The sequence below is a fragment of the Dreissena polymorpha genome, chromosome 4, assembly GCF_020536995.1.
Source record: "Dreissena polymorpha isolate Duluth1 chromosome 4, UMN_Dpol_1.0, whole genome shotgun sequence".
Classification (NCBI taxonomy): Eukaryota; Metazoa; Mollusca; class Bivalvia; order Myida; family Dreissenidae; genus Dreissena; species Dreissena polymorpha.
In genome coordinates, this window is record NC_068358.1 from 42,128,535 (window position 1) to 42,152,090 (window position 23,556).

A 23,556-nucleotide genomic window follows, 5' to 3' on the forward strand; every position below is an offset into this window, starting at 1 on the left:
TATAGCACCCACCCCTCCCCAGCTCTCTCACCAGTGGTGTTGTAACATATTGCGCCCACGTCCTCGTGGTGGTAGCAGTTGTGCACTTTCCATGGATTCTGTCGGCACTCGTAAAGCTTCGCCTCGGTCCCATTGCACATCAGCTGGTCCACATGGATTGGTTGGTTCTCCGGTCCGAATCCGAACTCTCCGCCTAGCATTGCCTCCTGAGGAAAGAGGGTAAGTTCATGGATAGTTTTATAGTTTGAGACAGATACTGGCGTGAGGTATGGGATGGGAGTAAATTAATTACCGGTACGTTACGCCGTTTAAAGTTCAATTCGTGACACATACAGCACAAACGCCAGCTTAACTACTAGTTAAGTGCAATAAACAGTATTTATAAGTTATTGTTATAGGCACTTTTTGCAAAAGAAGGAAAGATACCTTACCTTAGATGTTCTCAGAATCACCGTATCACATGCACATAGTTCATCATAGCGCTAATAGTACATGCTACCTGATATTCAGAGAGATCCACTTACTCCCCATATGTATCCGAGCTGCCGACAGACGACAGTGGCAGCCTTGTTGTCCACCTCATATTGGTCATTGCAAACGGTCCCCCAGGGGTTCTGCGAGCCCTGCAGGCGCGCCTCGACCCGCCCGCGAGAGGGATCGGACCCGTTCACCAATCGGATTTCATAAGGAAGCTGCGCAGCAGCTGAATAATAAGGAACGTTGACCATTTAATTAACGTGTCATTTGCAATCACATGAGGGCAATTGATAAGAGAACATGTGCGACATAGTAAAGCTGATTTTAAGAAAAGGAAACATTGCACATTCTGACCGTTGTGTCGAAAACACCAAACCATGAAATATATGGAGATGCGCAAGTTCGATCGCTGGTTAAGCGATTCTTATGTTTCAGCTCTCGTATTGCCTTTAACGCGTTTACGTACACGCGACACAATATAAAAACCTTTTTTCTATAAACGTGCCCTAACCTCGATTGTGTCGAAAATGTGATTACAAAGCTTCTGCTCTCTTATTGAATTTTACATGTTTAGGCAAGCGCGACACAGTTGAAAAATGCATGTTTTTATAAAAAGGTGCCATAACTCAGATTGTGTCGAAAACATCCGACCAAAAGTATGAACTCGCGCAACTCCAATTTTCTATTTATTAAATACATATATGACTTAAAAATGTGAATTCGTACTTAAACTCTGCTGAGGTACATCTAAATATTATAGCGAACGCACCGTACACAAACGTGATAAAAGGATATGTTAAGGATTTGTTTAGTCTGTCACAAGGCAAGTTGAATGGGTGGCTGACGACTGAGAGCTTACATTAAATATGGGTGATATTGACCGAAAGCACAAAATGCCCATTTAAAATCATACTACGGACCAAAATTACGTATCAAAATAAAGCACGGCGAAAACATGAAAAGCGAGTGATATAGAGAAACTGCGCTTCACCCCCATGAAATCTGCCTATCGATTAAATTTCTAGGCAATAGTTTCCATATGCTTAGAAATATGCCCGGGTCAAATATAACGTTTGAAAATAAACGAATGGTAATAACTCCATTAGAAATAGATGCAAATTACGGTTCTTTAGGCAGTGCGACTCTACCTATGACGCTCAAGTTGAAGCATCCAAAGTCTAAGAGTTATGACAGGACAAAATATTGAGTAAAATAAACGAAGGGCATCAACTCATAAAGTTAGTGACGCAGAGTAACAGTTCTAGGCGATTGTATTTCTCTTAGATGAGATCTATCTTCTTTCATTGTGATATCTTTAATAGCCTCAGAGTTAAGTTCCGGACAGCCGACACCGACCAAAATCCAACCTACGTAGTCAGGCGACACAGCAACGTTCACGGATGCAGGGCCATTGTTGTTAACACATGTTACTTTGATTGATATCGGCGTGCGTTAAATCATGTGACTGATGACCACAATGAATCAACGAATTAATTCTTACAACAAAACACAACAAAACAAATTAATTGCCTTCCGTTGCACTTTATTTGAAATCAGATGTGCAACATTGCAAATCTGACAAAGCTGCTTGTAAAGCAGAATTTTTGTCTTGCGCATTGGTAAAAAACACATTCTTAATAAATACTGTATGTAAATAACAACATGTCTTTAAGTTCAAGCAGCACACCATATGAATCTTGGCAATGGCGTTCTTGTTCGTGGTTAAATATTCGCGTATCTTTCACACAATGCGTTTACATTAACCCATTTATGCCTAGTGGACTCTCCCATTCTTCTAAATTGGATCAATTTATTTCCAAAATTAGAGATGTCTAGTATATTTATTTCTATATTTAAAATATTTCTTACTGAAATTCCTTTAAGCAAACAGCACAGACCCTGATGAGACGCCGCATTATGCGGCGTCTCATCTGGGTCTACGCTGTTTGCCAATGCCTTTTTTCCTAGACACTAGGCATAAATGGGTTAATCACGATATACGGTCGATCGTCTATAAACTACAATAAAATACTTTTTCAATCTAAGTTGTTCTTGTTCATTTATTCCCACAATCAAATTTGAAAAACGTCTATTAGGCTAATTACGAAGTGCTGTTGTTTTTGTTTCATTAAACTGTTAAAAATAAAAACGAATTACATCCAATGCATCTTAATTTATGAATATTCAACTTTGTATATACAAAAAACTGAAAAAAAAACTCCGGTTTGTCGTTACGCTGGCTGCTGTCAACCGGATTACCGGTATAATAAAACAACAACTTTACACGAACAGACCACTAAAAAGCATATCATTTAAAACCAAAACATCCGCCATCATTATTAATGCAGTGGCAAAGAATGAGCATGATATATTGGTGCTATCTAATCAATGACTATCCCAATACATGCATTCCATGTTGGATGACTGACTAAACATTTCGAAACTAGAAATGCCCAGCGATAAAAATGTCAATAAAGATGAACATGTCTTTGCATTTAGTATGTCATCGAAAAGTGTCAATCGTACATCATCGGAAATTTATACATTTATAATGACTTATGCTAATTTTTAAACATTGTATATGATGTTTTTTCTATAACCATGGTTATCAAGAACTGCTAACGATTCTAATTGTGCAGATATTTACAAGTGTGTTTAAAAATATATTTATCTTATCTTTTATGTAGGTATGTTTTAAAAACGCATTGGTGTTCTATATTATTCATAGGGAATTAATGTCCCATTGTTCCATGCATGGCCAGAGTTGGCTGTAAACGTATGTAATTATGCAATGACTTTGCTTAGGACGCAAAACTGCATGGCCTGTTGCGTCCATGGGATTCGGCGAAAATAGAGCAAACGATTGAACACTTACCAAAAGACGTTCAAACTTTATGTTAACTTCGTAGCCGGACTCTCACTTTTTTTCTAAAACAGTAATAAGTGACGTAGGGTCATACACCCTAATTCAAATATGTCGTATTACTCCGGCAAGAAGATCGCCAAATGCGCATGAAAACAGCCATTGATGATTTTTCAATAAACTATCCAGCATAAAAATTAGATAATTGGGCTGTTTTTACCAATGTATTAATGAACATTTATAGATATATGCGAATCTACTGTAAAACAGCCAAATAACATCAACATAAACGGCGAGTTATTTATTCAGCGAAAGTGTCAACAAAGAGATTTTTTCTTCAACATTATTAATAACTTTTATATAATAAAATAATGCTATTTTCAAGGAGTTTTATAAATTGATAAAAATATAAGTTGATGTTTGTAACAGGATCAAACTATTGGGCCTCAGCCATTTTGGGGAATAAAAATTGTTCTGGGCAATAAGTGGCATTGACACTAGGAAATTGTGGGTAAACTCGAGGACTAGCATAGACCTTGACAGGGACATCGCGGTCGTTCTTCAATTTGTGAAGATATTGAATGCGCGATAACAAATTTTGTTTGATAATAAAAGGGCAGTGAATTATTATCAGAAAAAAAATCAAACATAAGCTATGGAATTAGAACCAATTTATTAACACAGGTTCAAACATAATTAGACTGACGAAATGTTCAAGACAATTACCATAAACTTCAGACTTACATATTTGGACGATGACATATATCTCGGTTATTTCATTGTGCCCCTTATCAAGGACGGCAGGCCTATGTAAAACACGATGTGGGGTCATAGAGGTGTGTTCACCACACTGCTTCGAGTCCGAAACCTCTGTGGTTTCCTCGCAGAGATACTAACATACCGCATCTATATCCATAGGGGAATGGTATGTCAGCTGGTATACGTTTATGTTAAAGCAATTTTAATAAGACACAACCCTAATCTAGGAAGATATTTAGGTTATTTTAAAATATACGCACATACTTGTCTACTACAATTACTACTTCTCATTTGCGCCGCAAAGCAACATGTGTTTAAAGTGAACTATGAAGTCATCTGTTGAATCAACACACTATGAATGTTGCTTTTCTCTAAAATGTTTGCTTAACATTGAACAATCTTGTGGCTTGATATTGTGACACATGATTTTAGAGCACATACCCGTGTCTGCCTATTTTATATTATCGACGATAAACGGGGACAGCGACGTACACTTTTTGGTTAGGTATTCATACCAGTACAAGGGACACTTACGTCAAGACAATATACTAGTACAACGATATTTAGATTTGTCCTCGTTCAAGATTACGGAATCAGATTGAAAATCCAAATTAAAAATAACAAACAATTAATAAGAAATATTTATTTTAAATAAACCGCATTTCTCTTCATTGGTTAATGCTGTGGAAAAAACGATCATCATTAAAGGGGCCTTTTCACAGATTTTGGCATGCATTGAAGTTTGTCATTAAATGCTTTATAAATGTAAATACTGGATCAAAAAAGCTCCAGTAAAAAAAACTAGAATAAAATTAAACAAAGAAAAAGAACAACCATGAATTGGACTCGAACCACTGACACCTGGAGTAAATATCTATCGCTTAGACCACTCGGCCATCCGTGCTCATATAATTAGTGATGTATTTAATACTTTAAATAATCAATCCTCGTAGTATCACACAATATAACGACAACAACAGAACTCTGCAAATTATTAAATCGTTTTGCGTTGCAACGCTTTATAATTTTCAGGTTTTTAAATCGGTAAAAGATGCGCATACTGGATATTTTAGAGCATGGTCAATGTTCAGTATTACTGTTACTATAACGAAAATTTGCGAATTTGAAACATTCTTTTTTAAATTTTGTCAATTTACCAAAACGTGAAAAGGCCACTTTAAAATCAATCAGAACAAAGAGTGACACCAGTCGCATACGTTTTTTGTTCTATACAATTCTTAGCCGCATTAATATCGCATACTTTGAATGAGGAAGAACGTTGTAAATATGTTATCATATCGGACCCTGCTCCGATAATGTAAACGCCTAAGGAAGACTAGAAATGTTGACACAGGCAACTTGCGCATTTGCATTCGTACATAGCAAAACGTGTTCTATTTTGCATAGTAAAGGTATTATTAACCAATACGAACATTCCCGATATTAAACCGGGCCTGTTGGCGTGAAATTTCTCGAATATTTTATTGGCTGTTGATAGTTTAATAATGGTTGAAACCTGTGGTAGACATCTTCGCTGTGAAACGAATTAACCGACGATTAATTACAATTACCCATCCCATATTTCCGATGTTAATACATGTTAAGCTTCATTGGTATTATAACCAAAGACAATAAGGTTCGAATGTCACTGGCTAGGCCACTTACCACTAAAAGCGTTTTTGTCAATTCTGTGTGAATTAGCAAATTGTTATTATTAACAGGAATGCGTTGTGACTTTTGATGAACAAGCTGTACATAGTAATCTCATATAAATTACAACTGCATATTTTTTAATGAAACGCAATTGGAACTTAAATTCGAAGCCTAAATCGTTATTATTCCATCAATCTATGTTAACTATTGCTGGCTAAATATATGTTTTGGGTTATGTACACGCGTGTCATGTTTGTGGACATTGTCTTCCAAATGATTACTTTTAATTTAATTAGAACCCATACTGTCCATGACAAATGAAACAAAAGTTCTGCAGTCGATTGACAAACGGATCGACAATAAGAAAACACTATTCGATTGTTTACTGTTTCAAGAATACAAGCAGTAACACGATCGTTTAATTGTGGCATGTCAAAGAAACCATTGTACCTGTCATGGCATGTCATTCATCGACGTAATCGAAAACTGAAAACACACACGCTAAATTCACGTGTTTGGTCCCTTTAAAACACGGAAGTGTGTTTGGAATCTTTCAGAGAAACATTAAAGTAATAACAACGACAAAAAACAACATGACATGTATATTAGCATCACACGTTTGTACTTCATCATATAAAACGAACTGTTCTCTAAAATTATGAATGTCGCATTCATGACGGATCAATTACATAAACTTTAAGTTAAAATAATTAACATATGGCCACAACATTTTCTGACGGAATTTCGCCCCAATACTAAGGAGCGAGCGAGAACAATACAAATAAAAAATAAAAACTATTTTTATTCAATTTCCGATTAAATCAGAGGCGAGTGAAAGGCGGAAAATAATTAAAGTCATTGAGTACATAGTTGTTGACTTGTTCTGCCAAATAGATTAAAGCCATTTTGTACTCTAAACTAGTTTACGAAAAATACGAGAATGTCGTAAAATATGCAATCTTAACCACAATGGAAAAAAAATCAACAATTCTGCCTTAAAAAATCAGCTGCGGGGCATAACTGATCACGTGGATGCAATATAAAATACATTTAATTTATTTCAATGTACCAATGTTAGGTGCGGCAAAGCCAACGACTATCTGATCAATTTGTTGCGGCCTTACCATACAGGTTATCGCCCTTCGGTACCATACACAAAAGTTTATTACTTATGTAAGTGTAAGACGCAAAAAGCAACTATGTAATTTGAACAATGAGACAATATTGCGTTCCATGCACTCACCAAGGAAATATCACAGATACAATATATTTCTCGAGCATATTGTAAGAACATTATAAATAATTAAATGACACTCTATGACAATTAAATATAAGATCGAAATTAAACTATCGTTATTATAACGATAGTTTAATTTCGATCCATGATACATTACATATACGGTAGGCAAACTATTATAAATCCAGTGTTAGTCCATTTTTTATACGCGATTGCCTAATATGAACCTTCATTAGTTGTTAAATGGTAAAGCTTTATGTATTGTTGCAACAACAACTTCTACCAAAACAGAGCTCGGCATGGATTCTGTTTCGTGTGCATGGTTTTATTACGTCAGTTAAAGGTGCACAACATCAGTGGTGTTAGAACGTGCTCAAAATGACAAATTTTATATGAAAATATACGTGCACTTACACAACAAAGCAACAAAGCCGCTTCAAAACAAAATCTGCCTGGACAAAAGAATGAAGCATCGGCATTATTTGAAGAAACATGTTGATAGGATCAAAATTGCTCAGTTGACGAAGCATATTTTGTGCAAACTAATTTTCGTAGCATCTGTGTTCTTGTATGGGATAAAATAAAGAAAAGTCAGCGCATAAGCATTGTTAATTGTACAACAAAATTTTAATTATGTTTTGCGAACATTAACCTTGGGTTGCTAGATAATGTATAGCTAACTTCAAACTATAAGGCTGATAAAACGCTAAACATGTATGAAGATAAGTAATTCCAAAAGTACTAACAGTGTCGGGACAAGAACATATTGCATGAGGGATTCTTTTCATTTAATGTATTTTTTTTTCATATGCATATGGTGATCCAAATATTTGAATTTTGTCAATTTTGTCAATTTCCATCAATTGCATATGGATGCGTTCATGTGAAATTGGAAGCGCCGTGTGGGCTTGCCGCACACATATAACCGCTGACTAGGGCTCTTGCCACCCACATATAACCGCTGACTAGGGATCTTGCCGAAAACATATAACCGCTGACTAGGGCTCTTGCCGCCCACATATAACCGCTGACTAGGGTTCTTGTCACCCATATAAAACCGCTGACTAGGGCTCTTGCCACTCACATATAACCGCTGACTTAGGCTCTTGCCGCTCACATATAACCGCTGACTAGGGCTGTTGCCGCCCACATACAACCGCAGACTAGGGCTCTTGCCGCCCATATATAAGAGCCGACTACGGCTCTTGCCGCCCACATATAACCGCTGACTAGGGCTTTGCCGCCCACATATAACCGCTGACTAGGGCTCTTGTCGATCACATATTACCGCTGACTAGGGCTCTCGCCGCTCACATATAACCGCTGACTTGGGCTCTTGCCGCCCACATATAACCGCCGACTAGGGCTCTTGCCGCCCACATATAACCGCTGACTAGGGCTCTTGCCGCCCACATATTACCGCAGACTAGGGCTCTTGCCGCCCACATATAACCGCAGACTAAGGCTCTTGCCGCCCACATATAACCGCTGACTAGGGCTCTTGTCGCAAACATATAACCGCAGACTATGGCTCTTGCCATCCACATATAACCGCTGACTAGAGCTCTTGCCGCCCACATATAACCGCAGACTAGGGCTCTTGCCGCCCACATATAACCGCAGACTAGGGATCTTGCTACCCACATATAACCGCTGACTAGGGCTCTTGCCGCAAACATATAACCGCTAACTATGGCTCTTGCCGCCCACATATAACCGCTGACTTTGGCTCTTGCCGTTCACATATAGCCGCTGACTATGGCTCTTGCCGCCCACATATAACCGCAGACTAGGGATCTTGCTGCGCACATATAACCGCTAACTAGGGCTCTTGCCGCTCACATATAACCGCTGACTTGGGCTCTTGCCACTCACATATAACCGCTGACTAGGGCTCTTGCCGCCCACATATAACCGCAGACTAGGGCTCTTGCCGCCCACATATAACCGCTGACTTGGGCTCTTGCCGCTCACATATAACCACTGACTAGGGCTCTTGCTGCCCACATATAACTGCTGACTAGGGCTCTTGCCGCCCACATATAACCGCTGACTAGGGCTCTTGCCACCACATATAACCGCTGACTAGGGCTCTTGCCGCCCACATATAACTGCTGACTAGGGCTCTTGCCGCTCACATATAACCGCTGACTAGGGCTCTTGCTGCCCACATATAACTGCTGCCTAGGGCTCTTGCCGCCCACATATAACCGCTGACTAGGGATCTTGCCGCTCACATATAACCGCTGACTAGGGCTCTTGCCGCCCACATATAACCGCTGACTAGGGCTCTTGCCGCACACATATAACCGCTGACTAGGGCTATTGCCGCTCACATATAACCGCTGACTAGGGCTCTTGCCGCCCACATATAACCGCTGACTAGGGCTCTTGCCGCCCACATATAACTGCTGACTAGGGCTCTTGCCGCTCACATATAACCGCTGACTAGGGATCTTGCCGCCCACATAAAACCGCTGACTAGGGCTCTTGCCGCCCACATATAACCGCTGACTAGGGCTCTTGCCGCCCACATATAACCGCTGACTTGGGCTCTTGCCGCTCACATATAACCGCTTACTAGGGCTCTTGCCGCCCACATATAACCGCAGACTAGGGCTCTTGCCGCCCACATATAACCGCTGACTAGAAATCTTGCCGCAAACATATAATCGCTGACTAGGGATCTTGCCGCAAACATATAACCGCAGGCTAGGGCTCTGACTTGCCGCCCACATATAACCGCTGAATAGGGGTCTTGCCGCCCACATATAACCGCAGACTAGGGATCTTGCCGCAAACATATAACCGCAGACTAGGGCTCTTGCTGCCACATATAACCGCAGACTAGGGCTCTTGCCGCCCACATATAACCGCAGACTAGGGCTCTTGCCGCCACATATAACCGCTGACTAGGGCTCTTGCCGCCCACATATAACCGCAGACTAGGGCTCTTGCCGCCACATATAACCGCTGACTAGGGCTCTTGCCGCCCACATATAACCGCTGACTAGGGCTCTTGCCGCCCACATATAACCGCTGACTACGCTTCTTCATCATTAACTCTTGTTTTGTTTTTTCACGTGAGCCAGAAACACGCGTCGTGAGACCATAACAACGAATTCTATGCAAAGTACTGGTGTATATGACAAATGAGAAACCCGTTTATGAGGAAAATAATTAAATTCATGAGGCTTGTTATATTAATTTACGGGCACTTAAAAAGTTAAATTGTCTGGAGAAACGGCATATATTAATCGATGCAATAAGTATGACTAAGGTTATAATAAGGTTTTCTAATGTGGTACGCATACGTGAGGATTATTTTACATGTACTTGGTATTAACATTAATTTTGGATGAAGAATGTATATTTGTGGTGTTGGCGCTTTTTATTAATCTAGTTTGAAAGTGTGCATCATATAAAATACTAGTAATGGCATGCTAACTTGCTAAGTCATGAATGTCTGAATAAATAAAAGCGATGACATATATCATTATGGATTATGTCACACATTTCAATGAAAGACTAACATCAGTTGATATTCATATACAAGTGCTTGTGTATTTGACGTCAGTTTATAATTATTTTATCAAATAACATAAAGAAAATGTTGTCAATGTATAGAAACAACTTTGAAAAGGCTTATTTAAGAAAAATATATCAGAAAAGAGAAAATATTAAATTTTTATAAAATAAAAGTATTGATTCACAATTTTTTTTTTCATAAAACACTTTAACTACTTACGAACCTACGTGATAATAACTACATGTAGTAGTCAAACATCAAGTTCAGTGGAACAATTGTGTTATAGTGATATAGATGTGGTGGAGGAAAATGAGACCCGACCGATTATGGACTCAAATTCAATACATAAAAAGCTATGAACTTGGAGTCACTGAGTGTTCTTGTTCATACTGAAGTCAGGTGTGCAAGGCCGCAACAACATTACATTTAAAGCTGGCTCTGGACTTAAACTCGTGCATCTTAGAAAGATCTTTAAATGCGATGGCGAAGATGGTTTCAGGAACATTTTCATAATGAAGAACTCAGACGGTCAGCCCAGGGTCACCAATACCAAACGGGTTTTGGAGACACGTATTCCAACCTAGCGGAGTTCTTTTTAAAAAAAAAACGACCATGAAAATCATGAATTTGTTTTGTAAATCATTATAAGTTTAATGTTATCACTATTAAATCATAAATCGATTTTCCTTATTGCATGTATGATTGAATTATTTAATGTGCCTCGTAACATAATGGTGAATTTCTGATTTACCTTCCACACGTTCAAGTCTTTTATATGTAGAAGAACGCATTTCATGTGCAATTTTAAACGAGGTTAGCAATTCTTACTGCAGTTTTAATATAGTTACCTAGGTATTTTTCTCCTTATGACACAGACTTAACGTGGTCTGAGACATTATAACAGAAAACTAAAAGTTAACTAACAAAACATAAACACACAAGTACCCGTCGAGTGGGGCCAATTTTGACCCCAGTGGCATGATTTGATTTACGTTAGAAAAAAACCATCAAACTACCATACGATATCTCGCAACCTATCTGATAATTAGGTTATCGATATATACTATACAAGCCTTAATTAATAATTGGACCCCTGGGGGTCTGGTAAGTTTTTACCACAGGGTGACCATTTGAACAAACTTAGCAGAGGACCATTAAAAGTTAAGACGTTACAATCAAATATCATACCTATTGGCACGGCAGTTTCAGAGAATTGTGTAAGCTTTTACTATATATAGTAAGAGCACATATAGATATAAGTAAAACAACACCTTTGATTTTACTATACAAGTTTATATAAATCATATGACCCCTGGGACGTGGCCAGTTTTGACCACCGGGACAAGATTTGAATAAACGCAGTAATTACCCCACCACTATGTTACACACTTACTAGTGAAGCCCAGACCTTTGTGGTTTCATAAACGTCTTTTTTAAATCACTGTTTACCTCTGGTAACCTACATATGAACTGGAACCGATTTGAACCACTTTGTAAGAGGGTCACGTACGGATCATCCCAAAGAAGATGCATTAAAACATACCAAGCGGTTAAGGATGATGCTCATTTAGCTTAAAAAGAACGCGTAATATTGTTAAATATGTAGTGACAAAGTCAGAGGGGATAGTCACGTGATGATCTAAAGGGAGTTAAGATGGCGACGTCCATGCCGAGACAGTATATTTTTGGCAGTTTTATAATCTTTATTATTTTATAATGCCGCTCACTTTCCAGCCATATCAGCAAGAACGTGATTATTATTCGCTCTGTATCTTTATCTATAATCGCTGTATATTTCTACTTTACTCGCTACGAAATTTCTTACAGGGATCACAAAATTACAGCTCCCGCGAAGAACATCCGTAGCGAGTAAAGTACATAAAGCGAATATTAATACGAAATAAACGCTAATCAATTTTAACTGATATGACTGGAAAGTGAGGGGCATTTAAAAATTGAACGAATGAAAAGAAACAAAGTGTATAAAACGCCGAAAAATACCTGTTTCGGCATCGATGTCGCCATCCTGATCGTCACGTGATTGCCCGCTCTGGCACGAGTCAAGAACAACTATTTGCGTTGTTTCGAGAATCAAATGTATCGAAGTTATTTTTGTTATAAAGCTTTATAGGATTACTCTAGATGAATAACCACGGATTCATTGTATCTTCATCTGGTTATAAGACGCGTGATCATTATTCATGTGCTGCTGATTGCTAAAACTGCATAGTTCATCCTCAACACCATATATTATCATCTAATAGCTTTCAACCATTTATAACCCATCTGTGCGACAAAAACGACCCTTAAATGCTCTCACTTAAGCGGCTGTCCGATCATTTGCATGATACAGGATGAAAAGCTATTTGTCAACGTGTCCGTCTAATGCGATATAAATGTAACTTATTTATGTTACAAAATACAATGCATGGAATGCTGTACTTTTATTTTTATTTGCCGTCTGTAACGGAGTTGTTCAAGTCAAAATGTCATATCCTGATAGGGAGGACTACCCGATGGCTTTTGATCTTAATACCCCATCCGAATGGATCAAGAGATATTTATTCTAATGTGTTCGAAGCACCTAGTCGCCGACATATTGATTGTAATTGACTTCACGTACTATACGGCAACATCTAACGCTTTATTGGATGCACTTTGCCTACAAATCTAATATTGGGATATCAGTTCAAAAACACACCAAAATTTAATGCAAATTTTAAATTTTAATTTCCTGTGGGCCTGGGGTGAATAAGGATGTAAACCAAACACTTACAGTGTATATCTGAACGCGAAAATCAAATTGTCCTCACAACAATAAAAAAAAAGAAAGAAAGAAAGAACGAAAGAAAAGAATATTTACAAACTCGCTTTTCATTACTTGTGTGTAAGAATACAAAACGTTTGAATAAAAAGAGCTTTTTTGCAGCTGTCCATTATTGTCTTATCCGGTTCACATGTCCTTATTAGATTGCGACTGCGTGTTGTTGTTGTTTTCTTCCGGCACGTATGTAAAATTAATCTTTTTGCGATGTTTTCTAATCAATACTCTTTTTGAACCGATGTCAAAATTTAATTATTGTGTACGCAATACCACTTAAATGCGTATGTTTAACCAACGTCCAGTACTTAAAGACGCACTGCAGGATAGTGTGTTAATAACAAGTTTAAAGTACATGTAGTCTTTTCACGTTTTGGAAAAATGACAAAATTAAAATGTTTGTTTCATATTCGCAAATTTTCGTTTTAAATATGATATTGTGAGGAAACAGTAATACTGAACATTTACCATGCTCTAAAATATCTATTATATGCATCTTTTTACGACTTAAAAACCTGAGAATTATAAAGCATTGCAACGCGAAACGATTGAATAATTTGGAGAGTTCTGTTGGTGTCGTTATATTTTGTGATACTACGAGGGTTGCTTAAATAAAGTATAAAATACATAACTGATTGTATGAGCACGGATGGTCGAGTGGTCTAAGCGATAGACTTTTACTCCAGGGATATGTGGCTCGAGCCCAGGGAGGGTTACTTTTTTCGTTCTTTAATTTTATTCTTGTTTCTTACTAGAGCTTTTTAGATCAATGTTTACGTTTATCAATATAAAGCATTTAATGACACACTTCAATACATGCCAAAATCTGTGAAAAGGTCCCTTTAATAAGAATTATGTTCCATGGTATAATCCGAATTCATCACATAATCACGCGTTTTTATAACGTGGAACATAATGCGTACGGAAACCCTAAAGTCACAGTTTCGAATTAGATGAAAAATAACTTTAATGAACGTTTGTTTCAGTTTCACAAAGACACAAGGCGCTATCTTGGATAACTATAAACATTGCAGTGCCCTATTAGATACGACTAGTTGTTACAGTGTATTTTATCTACTGCAACATAATAATCAGCACATAAATGCGATGGTGCTTGGAAAATGTACATAAAACAAGGATAATGTGAACCTTATTGTCTCAACGCTTGCATTCAGCAAAAATGTGTAGATATTGGGTTCTAGTATTTATTCCACACACTGCCAGTAGGATTTATTTGTCCACGGGATTAGCCGATACTGTTTCGACACACGATTAAAACCAATATTTACTGACCGATTTTCACCGAAATACAAGACTTGTTTTTAAATGTATAATTTGGTCTACTTATACATGTTATAAGTCAGGATAACGCTGGTTTTATTGGAACCTCATTATGTGAAGCTTATGAATATATTATTTAACGACTTCTCAATTTTTTGTTTTCATGAAATTGCAAGTAATAATTAATTTAAATGACTACCTGTTAAATAAAGATCCCATGTGCTTTAGTTAACACTTGGTGTAAGATAACCCATTGCACATCTAACCATACTTGAAAGTTTTAATTTGAATTCTTTGAAGACTATGGAAACACTATGAATTGTATTCAACAGATTTCAACACTCGTTTACACATTTATAATGAAACAAGACCACGAGCAGCTGAAACTATAAATTTCCACAGTATGAAAAAAGTGAGACCCTTTCAAAAAACATTGTATAAAACTGCTTCCTTTATTGGTAATATTTGCGGTTGTACCAATGCCAATATGCCTCACTTCGCTTTCAATGTCTCTTTTCTTAGACTAGCCACATTGGTGACAAATACCTCCGACGTCGAATGTAGTATTATGTAGCAAGTTGTAACAATGAAAACAAAAGCCATTGGGGAATGGTCAGTATTTATCCCAGGGGAATTGGTAACAAAGTTTTTATGGAGCCACATTATAGTGTTACATAGCTATTTTTCAATATAAGTTTATGTAAGTAATTGTACCCCTGTATATGGCCAGCTGTGAGGCCTCGGTCATTGTTTGATGAAACTAAACAGATGACCAATGTACACTGTTACATACCAAATATATCGCACTTGGATTCTGTAGTTAAACAGGTGTATTTTTTTGCTAATATATAATAAATTGCAGTATATATTATCAAGTTACACAAATTCTAAGTTGAAACGAGGAGCGTCAATTTAGTAATTGTGTGCGTAATTCGATAAAATCGCACATGCACAATTTAACGTCATACGAAACAACGCATGTACAAGTTGGAGTACAATTAAAAATGTGGGAGAACGCTCGCGGACAGTCTTATCTACGGACAAAAGGACATACTGATAGTCGGACAGACAGACATGCTGTTTCCAGTCACTTGAAATAATAAAAACACGATGCATAACACCCATTATGAACAGCGATCGACTTTGAATTCTTTTTATGTTATTGAAGTAGCGAAAATATAAGGTAACTAGTTAACGTAAGAATATGTTTTCTACGCTTTTTCTCTTAGGCTTGAAAATTGTGAAAACAAAATAATTATTGTTTACTGTTCTAGTGAAAACATCAGGAAATTATGTCGCTTATAAAGACCATATAATTAACATCTGTATTATTGCTACCTGACTGCTTCTCACGACGATCATAGTACAAAATAAATTATACAGCATTTGCGGCTAGCATACATCGTGAATCGTTCGGTTCACAAATTACAATAAGCTTGCCGTGAACAAAATTATATGTGTCTCGTTTTTTGATTACATGATCATTCGTCATCGTTCAATTACGATATATGTATGTGCTAATTAAGCACGTGCACGTATCTCTTATAATATACCGAATGGTTTTGTGTATAAATTGAGACGGTTTAAACGCTCTTAAAGGGGCCTTTTCACAGATTTTGGCATATTTTGAAGTTAGTCATTAAATGCTTTATTTTGATAAATGTTAACATTGAATCTTAAAAGCTCCAGTGAAAAATCAAGAATAAAATTCAAAAAATGAAAAAAATGTAGCTCGCACCGGGGCTCGAACCAGTGACCCCCGGAGTCCTGGAGTAAAAACGCATTAGCCCTCTCGGCATTACTGCCGAGTGTTCCTGCAGAACGTATTTTATACCTAATATAAGCAATCTTCGTAGTTTTTTTAATTTTAACACAACAACAGAACTCTCCAAATTATTCAATCGTTTCGCGCTGCAACGCTTTATTATTTTTAGGTTTTTAAATCGTCAAAAGATGCATATAATGGCTATATTAGACTATGGTAAATGTTCAGTAATACTATTTCCTCACAAATATCATAACTAAAACGAAAATTTGCGAATCTGAAACAACTTTTTCAATTTTATCAATTTACCAAACCGTGAAAAGATCCATTTAAGGGCAATTAACCCATTTATGCCTAGTGGACTCTCCCATCCTTCTTAATTGGATCAATTTATTTCCAAAGTTAGGGATGTCTAGTACATTTATTTCTCAATTTAGAATATTTCTAACAGAAATTCCTTGATGCAAACAGCGTAGACCCTGATGAGACGCCGCATCATGCGGCGTCTCATCTGGGTCTACGCTGTTTGCCAAGGCCTTTTTTCTAGACGCTAGGCATCAATGGGTAAATTGGATTGTCGATTGATCTCGATGATATCTATAAACAAGGCATCAGGCCTTTTTTTCTAGACGCTAGGCATAACTGGGTTAATAGTGGTTTGATACCCGTAATATCGTCTATAGTATCGTCTATAGTATCGTCTATATCAACTACCTGATATTGTGAAACAATGACCTTACATGTATCGAATCAGTGTCTTAAGTAACACAAGCTCACGCTTCACTAATTCAATACAGCTTTAATAATTAATTCGATGAACAGAATTTAATATTCTGAATAGATCATAGTTTTACCACATCTTAAAAGATGTATTCCTACGCTTATTTCCATACCTATAACCTTTTAAAGCTCGATGCGGAAAGTTCAAGCAATGTGCATAGATCCGCTTAAATCCACGTGATTCTGTTACATTTTATTCTCTATTCAAAAAAAAATGCATCCATGAATTTAATAGCGATACGTGCGTTGTATTTGCTTATAGCCAGTGCACCAATACTTCACACGCAATTTTGGGTATATTATACTTTTACATAACACATTTTGTATAAATAAAGCCTCCTGATTTCAACAAGGACCTATCCACTTTATTATCAAATGTTCTTGAATTTCCGTACAATGGAAGCCTGCTAGACATAATAGACAAATAGCAGATGAATGAACATTGTCGCGAAATGCTAGATAATTCATCACAGCTCATGTTGGTGTTTCGATTAACTGGATATACTGACAATTTTTATTTTATTTCAATGGTAACATGTTAGCATTCATAAGCTCTCTCTCTATATATATATATATATATATGTTTTATCAATTAACTAGTCACTTCTGTACCACCTCGAAATACATCAGTCACTACATTTGTCATTTTTCCGTACTCAGAGGAAATTGAACTTTGACCGACAATAAGTAAACAATAACAAACTATGTAAAAGAGTTAACTAATATTAATGGGAATTATTTTTGAATTGTGGTCAATTATTAAAGGGACATTTTTACAGAGTTTTGCATGCATTTAAGTTTGTCATTAAATGCTTAACATTGATAAATGTTAACATTGGATCTAAAAAGCTCCAGTAAAAAAATAGATTAAAGAAAGAAAAGAGTAACCTTCATCTGGGCTCGAACCTCTGACTCCTCCATCGCTTAGACCACTCGTCCATCCGTGCTCATACAATGAGTGATGTATTTTATACAAGCAATCCTCGTAGCGTCACAAAATAAAACGACAACAACAGAACTATCAAAATTATTGAATCGTTTATAATTTTCCGGTTTTTAAATCGTCAAAAGATGCCTATAATGGATATTTTAGAGCATGGTAAATGTTCAGTATAACTGTTTCCTTACAAATATAATAACTACAACGAAAATTTGTGAATCTGAAACATTATTTTTGTATTCTGCCGATTTACCAACACGTGAAAAGGTCCCTTTAAAGAGCAGAAAAAAGTTTATCAGTGTTGTGTGTAACCAATGTTGTGAAAAAGGGTATTACGTCCAAACTATCAACCCAAACATGAAGGCATCGTTACACTTCGTACACTTGCATTATCCGATATTTATCATCGCTTAAGCGTAATAACTGCGCCTTTATATCTATCGTATGTCGTATATGCTGATATATTCATGTAGGTGGCATTTTATATTCAAGGATAGCATACTTCCGCGAAGTATTTGTTAAACAAATTGTAATACGCCAAGATTTGTCGCAATGTCTCAAACCATTATATTATCTTAAAACCAAAACGGTTCATGGAATTAGAATTATATGGACAAAATATATTCCTGACAAACAACACAGTTGACGTCAAATGTTAAATATGATTTCAATTAACCTTTAACTACAAGATTTAAATGTTCCTTAAGGATTGTGATTTACACAAGAAAATACATGTCAACAGGCCATTTCGGTATTTGAATGTAACTTGACGACGGCGACGCGTGGTATTTAAGTATTCACGTTGGTATTTGATAGGTCTTCTATTAAGGTCACTAGTTGTAATCAGAAAGGATCTTTGACAATTTCCGACGTGGCGGTCCCTAAGTTAAGAAATCATCCCGTGGAAAACGTGTAATTATTTAGACTAGGTCACATGTAGAAAAAAAACATGCACTAGTATTCCATATTGTTTATAGATATCATCGAGATCAATCGACAATCCAATTTACTCATTGATGCCTAGCGTCTAGAAAAAATGCCTTGACAAACAGCGTAGACCCAGATGAGACGCCGCATGATGCGGCGTCCCATCAGGGTCTGTGCTGTTTGCTTACAGGAATTTCTGTAAGAAATATTCTAAATATAGAAATAAATAAACTAGATATCCCTAATTTTGGAAATAAATTGTTCCAATTTAGAAGGATGGGAGAGTCCACTAGGCATAAATTGGTTAATCTAATTACGCCTGGAATCATAGTGATCGTTTGGGGTTCCAGCCCAACCACCGAAAAAAACAACATAAGACTGTTTAAATTTGTTGTGTTTCCGCATTCTTGGGTGCATTTTATATCAATTGCAATCCATGTCAATCATTCTGAACACAGCATGTGCTAATGTGCTAAAAGCTTTTGTTCTTAAGAATTTTAAAACAGTGTCGATTATTGTTTTTGTAGTTTAAGCAGCTTCGCATATTCTACAAAATCAACCACCCAAACGTATTCCCTGGGGATGCACAGGAATTCAATAAAACTGTAAGATGTAAGGATCCATTAACTAACCGATCGTGAAATAGAAACAAAACACGCAAATCCTATCAACAGAATCCGGACTTTCAGTTTGTAGCACAATTGTAAACCGCTCAAATACAAGTATGTGAATTCCATGAAATTCTCATGGAAACGTTATCTGCCATACCGGTATTTGAAATGTACGTACGTATTATATGCATTACAAACACCTTAAAACTGTTAAAATATTAAAATCGTGTATTCTTGTTTTGACTACACCAGAAATTATGAACTAAAACCTATTTCAGAGAAAGTATACATGACGACAATAATTACATTTTTTAGTATGACTAAAATGCGAACCTGTGCCTACTCAATACATGAATGTACAGTTGCATAACTATTAAGCGTTGTTGTTTTCCATGAACATTTATGTTTGCTATTTTGTTATTCGCCTATCTATCATGTTAACTGTCACAGAAACATTAACATTCAATCACTAATGGTCGACTTGTGTATGTTCATTGTTGAGACAGCAAGCCTATTTGTATATGATGACAACGCCTTAGCCAGCCATTCATGACGCGGATGATTTAATACTTAATTAACCAATACATTATAAAGTATTATGAATCCGTTTTTTGCTCAAATTTACAACGGCCATTTCCATTGATTCGCGCTTATTTACATATATGTATATCAATATATGTACACTCCTGGTTAATGAACTTGTTTGGCCTGTTCGTGATTCATTGTTTGTTAGGTGTCTCATTCACATTGGATTTTGATTTTGTATAAAGAGGTTTCATTTTTGGATTCACGTACAACGCTTTAAATTGCATGTTTTGTAATAATAACTGTACAACTTAAGCCAGTGTGCCCAGTTGCATCGGGCTTATATCGAAATAATCATATAGTATGCCAATTTGCTTTTGCTTGGGTTTTATACGGACATATTGGCGGTATTTCCCCGAAATGACAACATGTATTGATACAATGTACAGCCTCGGGCATGATTCGCACATATATTTATCTGAAAGCAAATGCTGTGTTAATGTAATCGTAAAACTCTATCTTCGGTCACAAACAAGATAGTTTTCGGTGTAGGTTCCATTGCTATTCGAATTTGTTAGTTGTGAGCGTTAGCTCACAACTAATGTAGAGAGGCAGTTTTGCAAGTCAGTCTGCTTTAGCTAGGAACGATAACTGCAAGTCATTCTGCTGTAAGCTACGCTAGGAACGATAACCACTGCCTTTCTGCACTTCCTGCAGTAATATTATGCAGACGACGAACGCTAGGAGCGTCTGCTCTACTACTGCAGTGTGTGTATTTAATCAATAGTGTTTAACAGCTTGTCAGACGAAATTGGCCAGTATAGTTTTTATCATTGAAATCTGTACATATTGGCTGCTTTCAGGGAAAACGGGGCTTAATGCATGTCAAATAAGGTTAGCCTGTGCACACTGATTAGCCTGTACAATGCACACAAGCTAATCAAGGACGACACTTTCTGATTTGATGGTGTTTTTCGTTTAAAGACAGTCTCTGGTACTGGGATGACAATTAATGCATATGCATTAAGCTATATTTCCCAAAATGAAGCTTAAATTATCTTTTTTTATTAATGATTTGAAAAAAAAAAAACACATCTCAACCTGTGCTTTAAGACACACTCTTTATCAATTTTAATGGGGTGTGTTCATTTCAAACTTGCGATATAAAAAGCTATTACATACTTTTGAAAACTGAGTTGCGTCTAAGATTATACAACAGCGAACAACTTCAGTGCCTTCAGCGCTTTGATTTTTACCATGATAGCGTACTGCTATGAGAACGTTACATAACATTTTCATTACATGTACATTAAAATTTCCGAACCGTTGTAAGTAGTGGGCATGCGCGTATCGGAACTTCAATTATTACAAGTATACAGTTCTACTAATTTCCCGCGAAAATTATCCCAAAGACTGCATGTTATAATTGTACCAAGATATTTATTTTTCTTGGGCGACTTACAGGATAACTTTCACAATACTTATTCGACGTCTTTAAACGATTTTGAATTTTCTCAACAGAAGACAATCACTGATCTGCAATGGGTGTGGACAAAAACTTTATCAACCTTTATATCTACAATTGATCTGAAATTGTGCAATATCTGGTTGAGGAAAAATGGTATCCGCTTGTAATATCTATAGCAAACCAAAGTGGTCTATTTGCATTTATGAAAAACAGTCTTAATTATCAGTCATGATACAACACTATAGATATAGCATACAAAAGTAAAGTTGTATGGTAGTGCACAAAAGACCATACAACGAAGGCCGATTTCAAAACACACCGCTCCTCATCGCCGGCGTACCGATTCGGGCAGATGAAATTATACTTTAATACAAAATTAAATTTTGTATAGATTCATTATTATGTTTAGCGATGACACATCCATTATCACGATCTCTGACATGGGGAAGCATCAAGTAGCCGCCTTGTCCGTCCGTTCGAATTCTACGTTTTAGGTAACTGAGTTTGCGGGTGTGTGAAAAGGATCTTCGATGTATTTTTTCATATTTTCTCGATGTCCGCACCTCCGTATGCTTGCGAGCTCAGAAACGGGATCAAATTAATGAACGTTGATATGCAGCACTCGTATAGGTTGGAAATTTGCGGCATATCGCCCCGGTATCGTCCCGGCAAGGTATGTCCGCTCATATATTTTGCGCTCCTGTCAACTCAGGTCTGACCTTTCTTAGCCTTAAGTAACAGCCCATCGACAATTTGGGTAATTTTCTCGCCAGTACAATCGAAATTTTACCATTCTTCTACTGCGTTTGTTTAATAGAAAATTATTGGGATGCTGTATTGCATTTTGCAACGATGCTATGAGAATGTCTGCATGTCCCAATAATAGGAAAGCGTGTATACTATGAGGCTGGTTTCTAACATTTAACAATTAGTTTCATACTTCGTTATGTTCACTGATCTGTTATATATCATGTACATATTGCTATACCTTTATCCCGACCATAAATAACTATACAAAGGAGAAGTCATGTTAACTAGTTTTATTTTGACACATAAACATTTAAATGATTGGGATTTGCAAAAACTTGTACACATTGCAGCACAAACATTTCGCACTAAATATAAGCGTAATAAATTCCATATCGAGGATATACAGGTCAAAACGATGCCAGCCTGTCTGGAAATCGTCCTTGAAAGACACCGATATTCGCTCGTTTGCTATTATTAATACAATTTTACTTCATTTACAAAATTTACAAAACGCCATATGATTTATATGTGTAATATGAAAGTGTTGGAATAAACTGGTTAAAAATAGATTTAAAAATTAAAACTGGTTTTAACATGAGTCTATATGGATTCCAATAAATCTTTCCGCGCCGTTCTTCCACCACTGCAGTATTGGTTTCGTTAGAAACGTAATTTAGATGCTACACTTCCCATATGAGACTCCATGTTGTGGGAAGTTGTATGTACCGTGGTATGGGCAGGGTAACGCAGGTTACAACTGAATTTCTTAGATAATGTATTTGATACATACCGGTACGCCATGCTGAGCGTGTAACATTAATTTATCAACAATCTCTAGCATTCAACTTGGAATTCCCAAGTAGCTTTCTGGTAGGATAAGTTTAAATATACTCACTTTCGTTTTTAAAATACATTATTATTATTAGTATTATTATATAAAACATAATGTAATAAAGCATCAATCAGGACGTGCTAATGAATGCATTTGTCGAAACTACATATACGACAAAGAAGAAAGTCTGTATGCTGTTCAAGGGAAGTCATGTTACCCACATGTTGATCTTTAATTCACATGTATACTATTTTCGCAATTATTGAATTATTAAAGTGTATGCATATTCAGGACGCGCGGACGAAAATATGGTTAATATCCTGACAAAACTATGCATT

General features: G+C 36.8%; 2 protein-coding genes across 2 annotated transcripts in view; both read right to left on the reverse strand.

Annotated features, from left to right (window-relative positions):
- LOC127879224 (deleted in malignant brain tumors 1 protein-like) overlaps positions 1-23,556 on the reverse strand; it is a 99,932-nt gene that overhangs the window by 74,961 nt on the left and 1,415 nt on the right. The window contains exons 2-3 of the mRNA XM_052425928.1: positions 525-703; positions 32-206 (exon numbers count right to left, since the gene is read on the reverse strand). Of these exons, the coding sequence (XP_052281888.1) occupies positions 32-206; positions 525-703 (354 nt within the window). The remainder of the gene's footprint in view (positions 1-31; positions 207-524; positions 704-23,556) is intronic.
- Positions 1-23,556, reverse strand: part of LOC127879235 (E3 SUMO-protein ligase PIAS2-like) — an 85,842-nt gene that overhangs the window by 18,411 nt on the left and 43,875 nt on the right. The window lies entirely within an intron of this gene.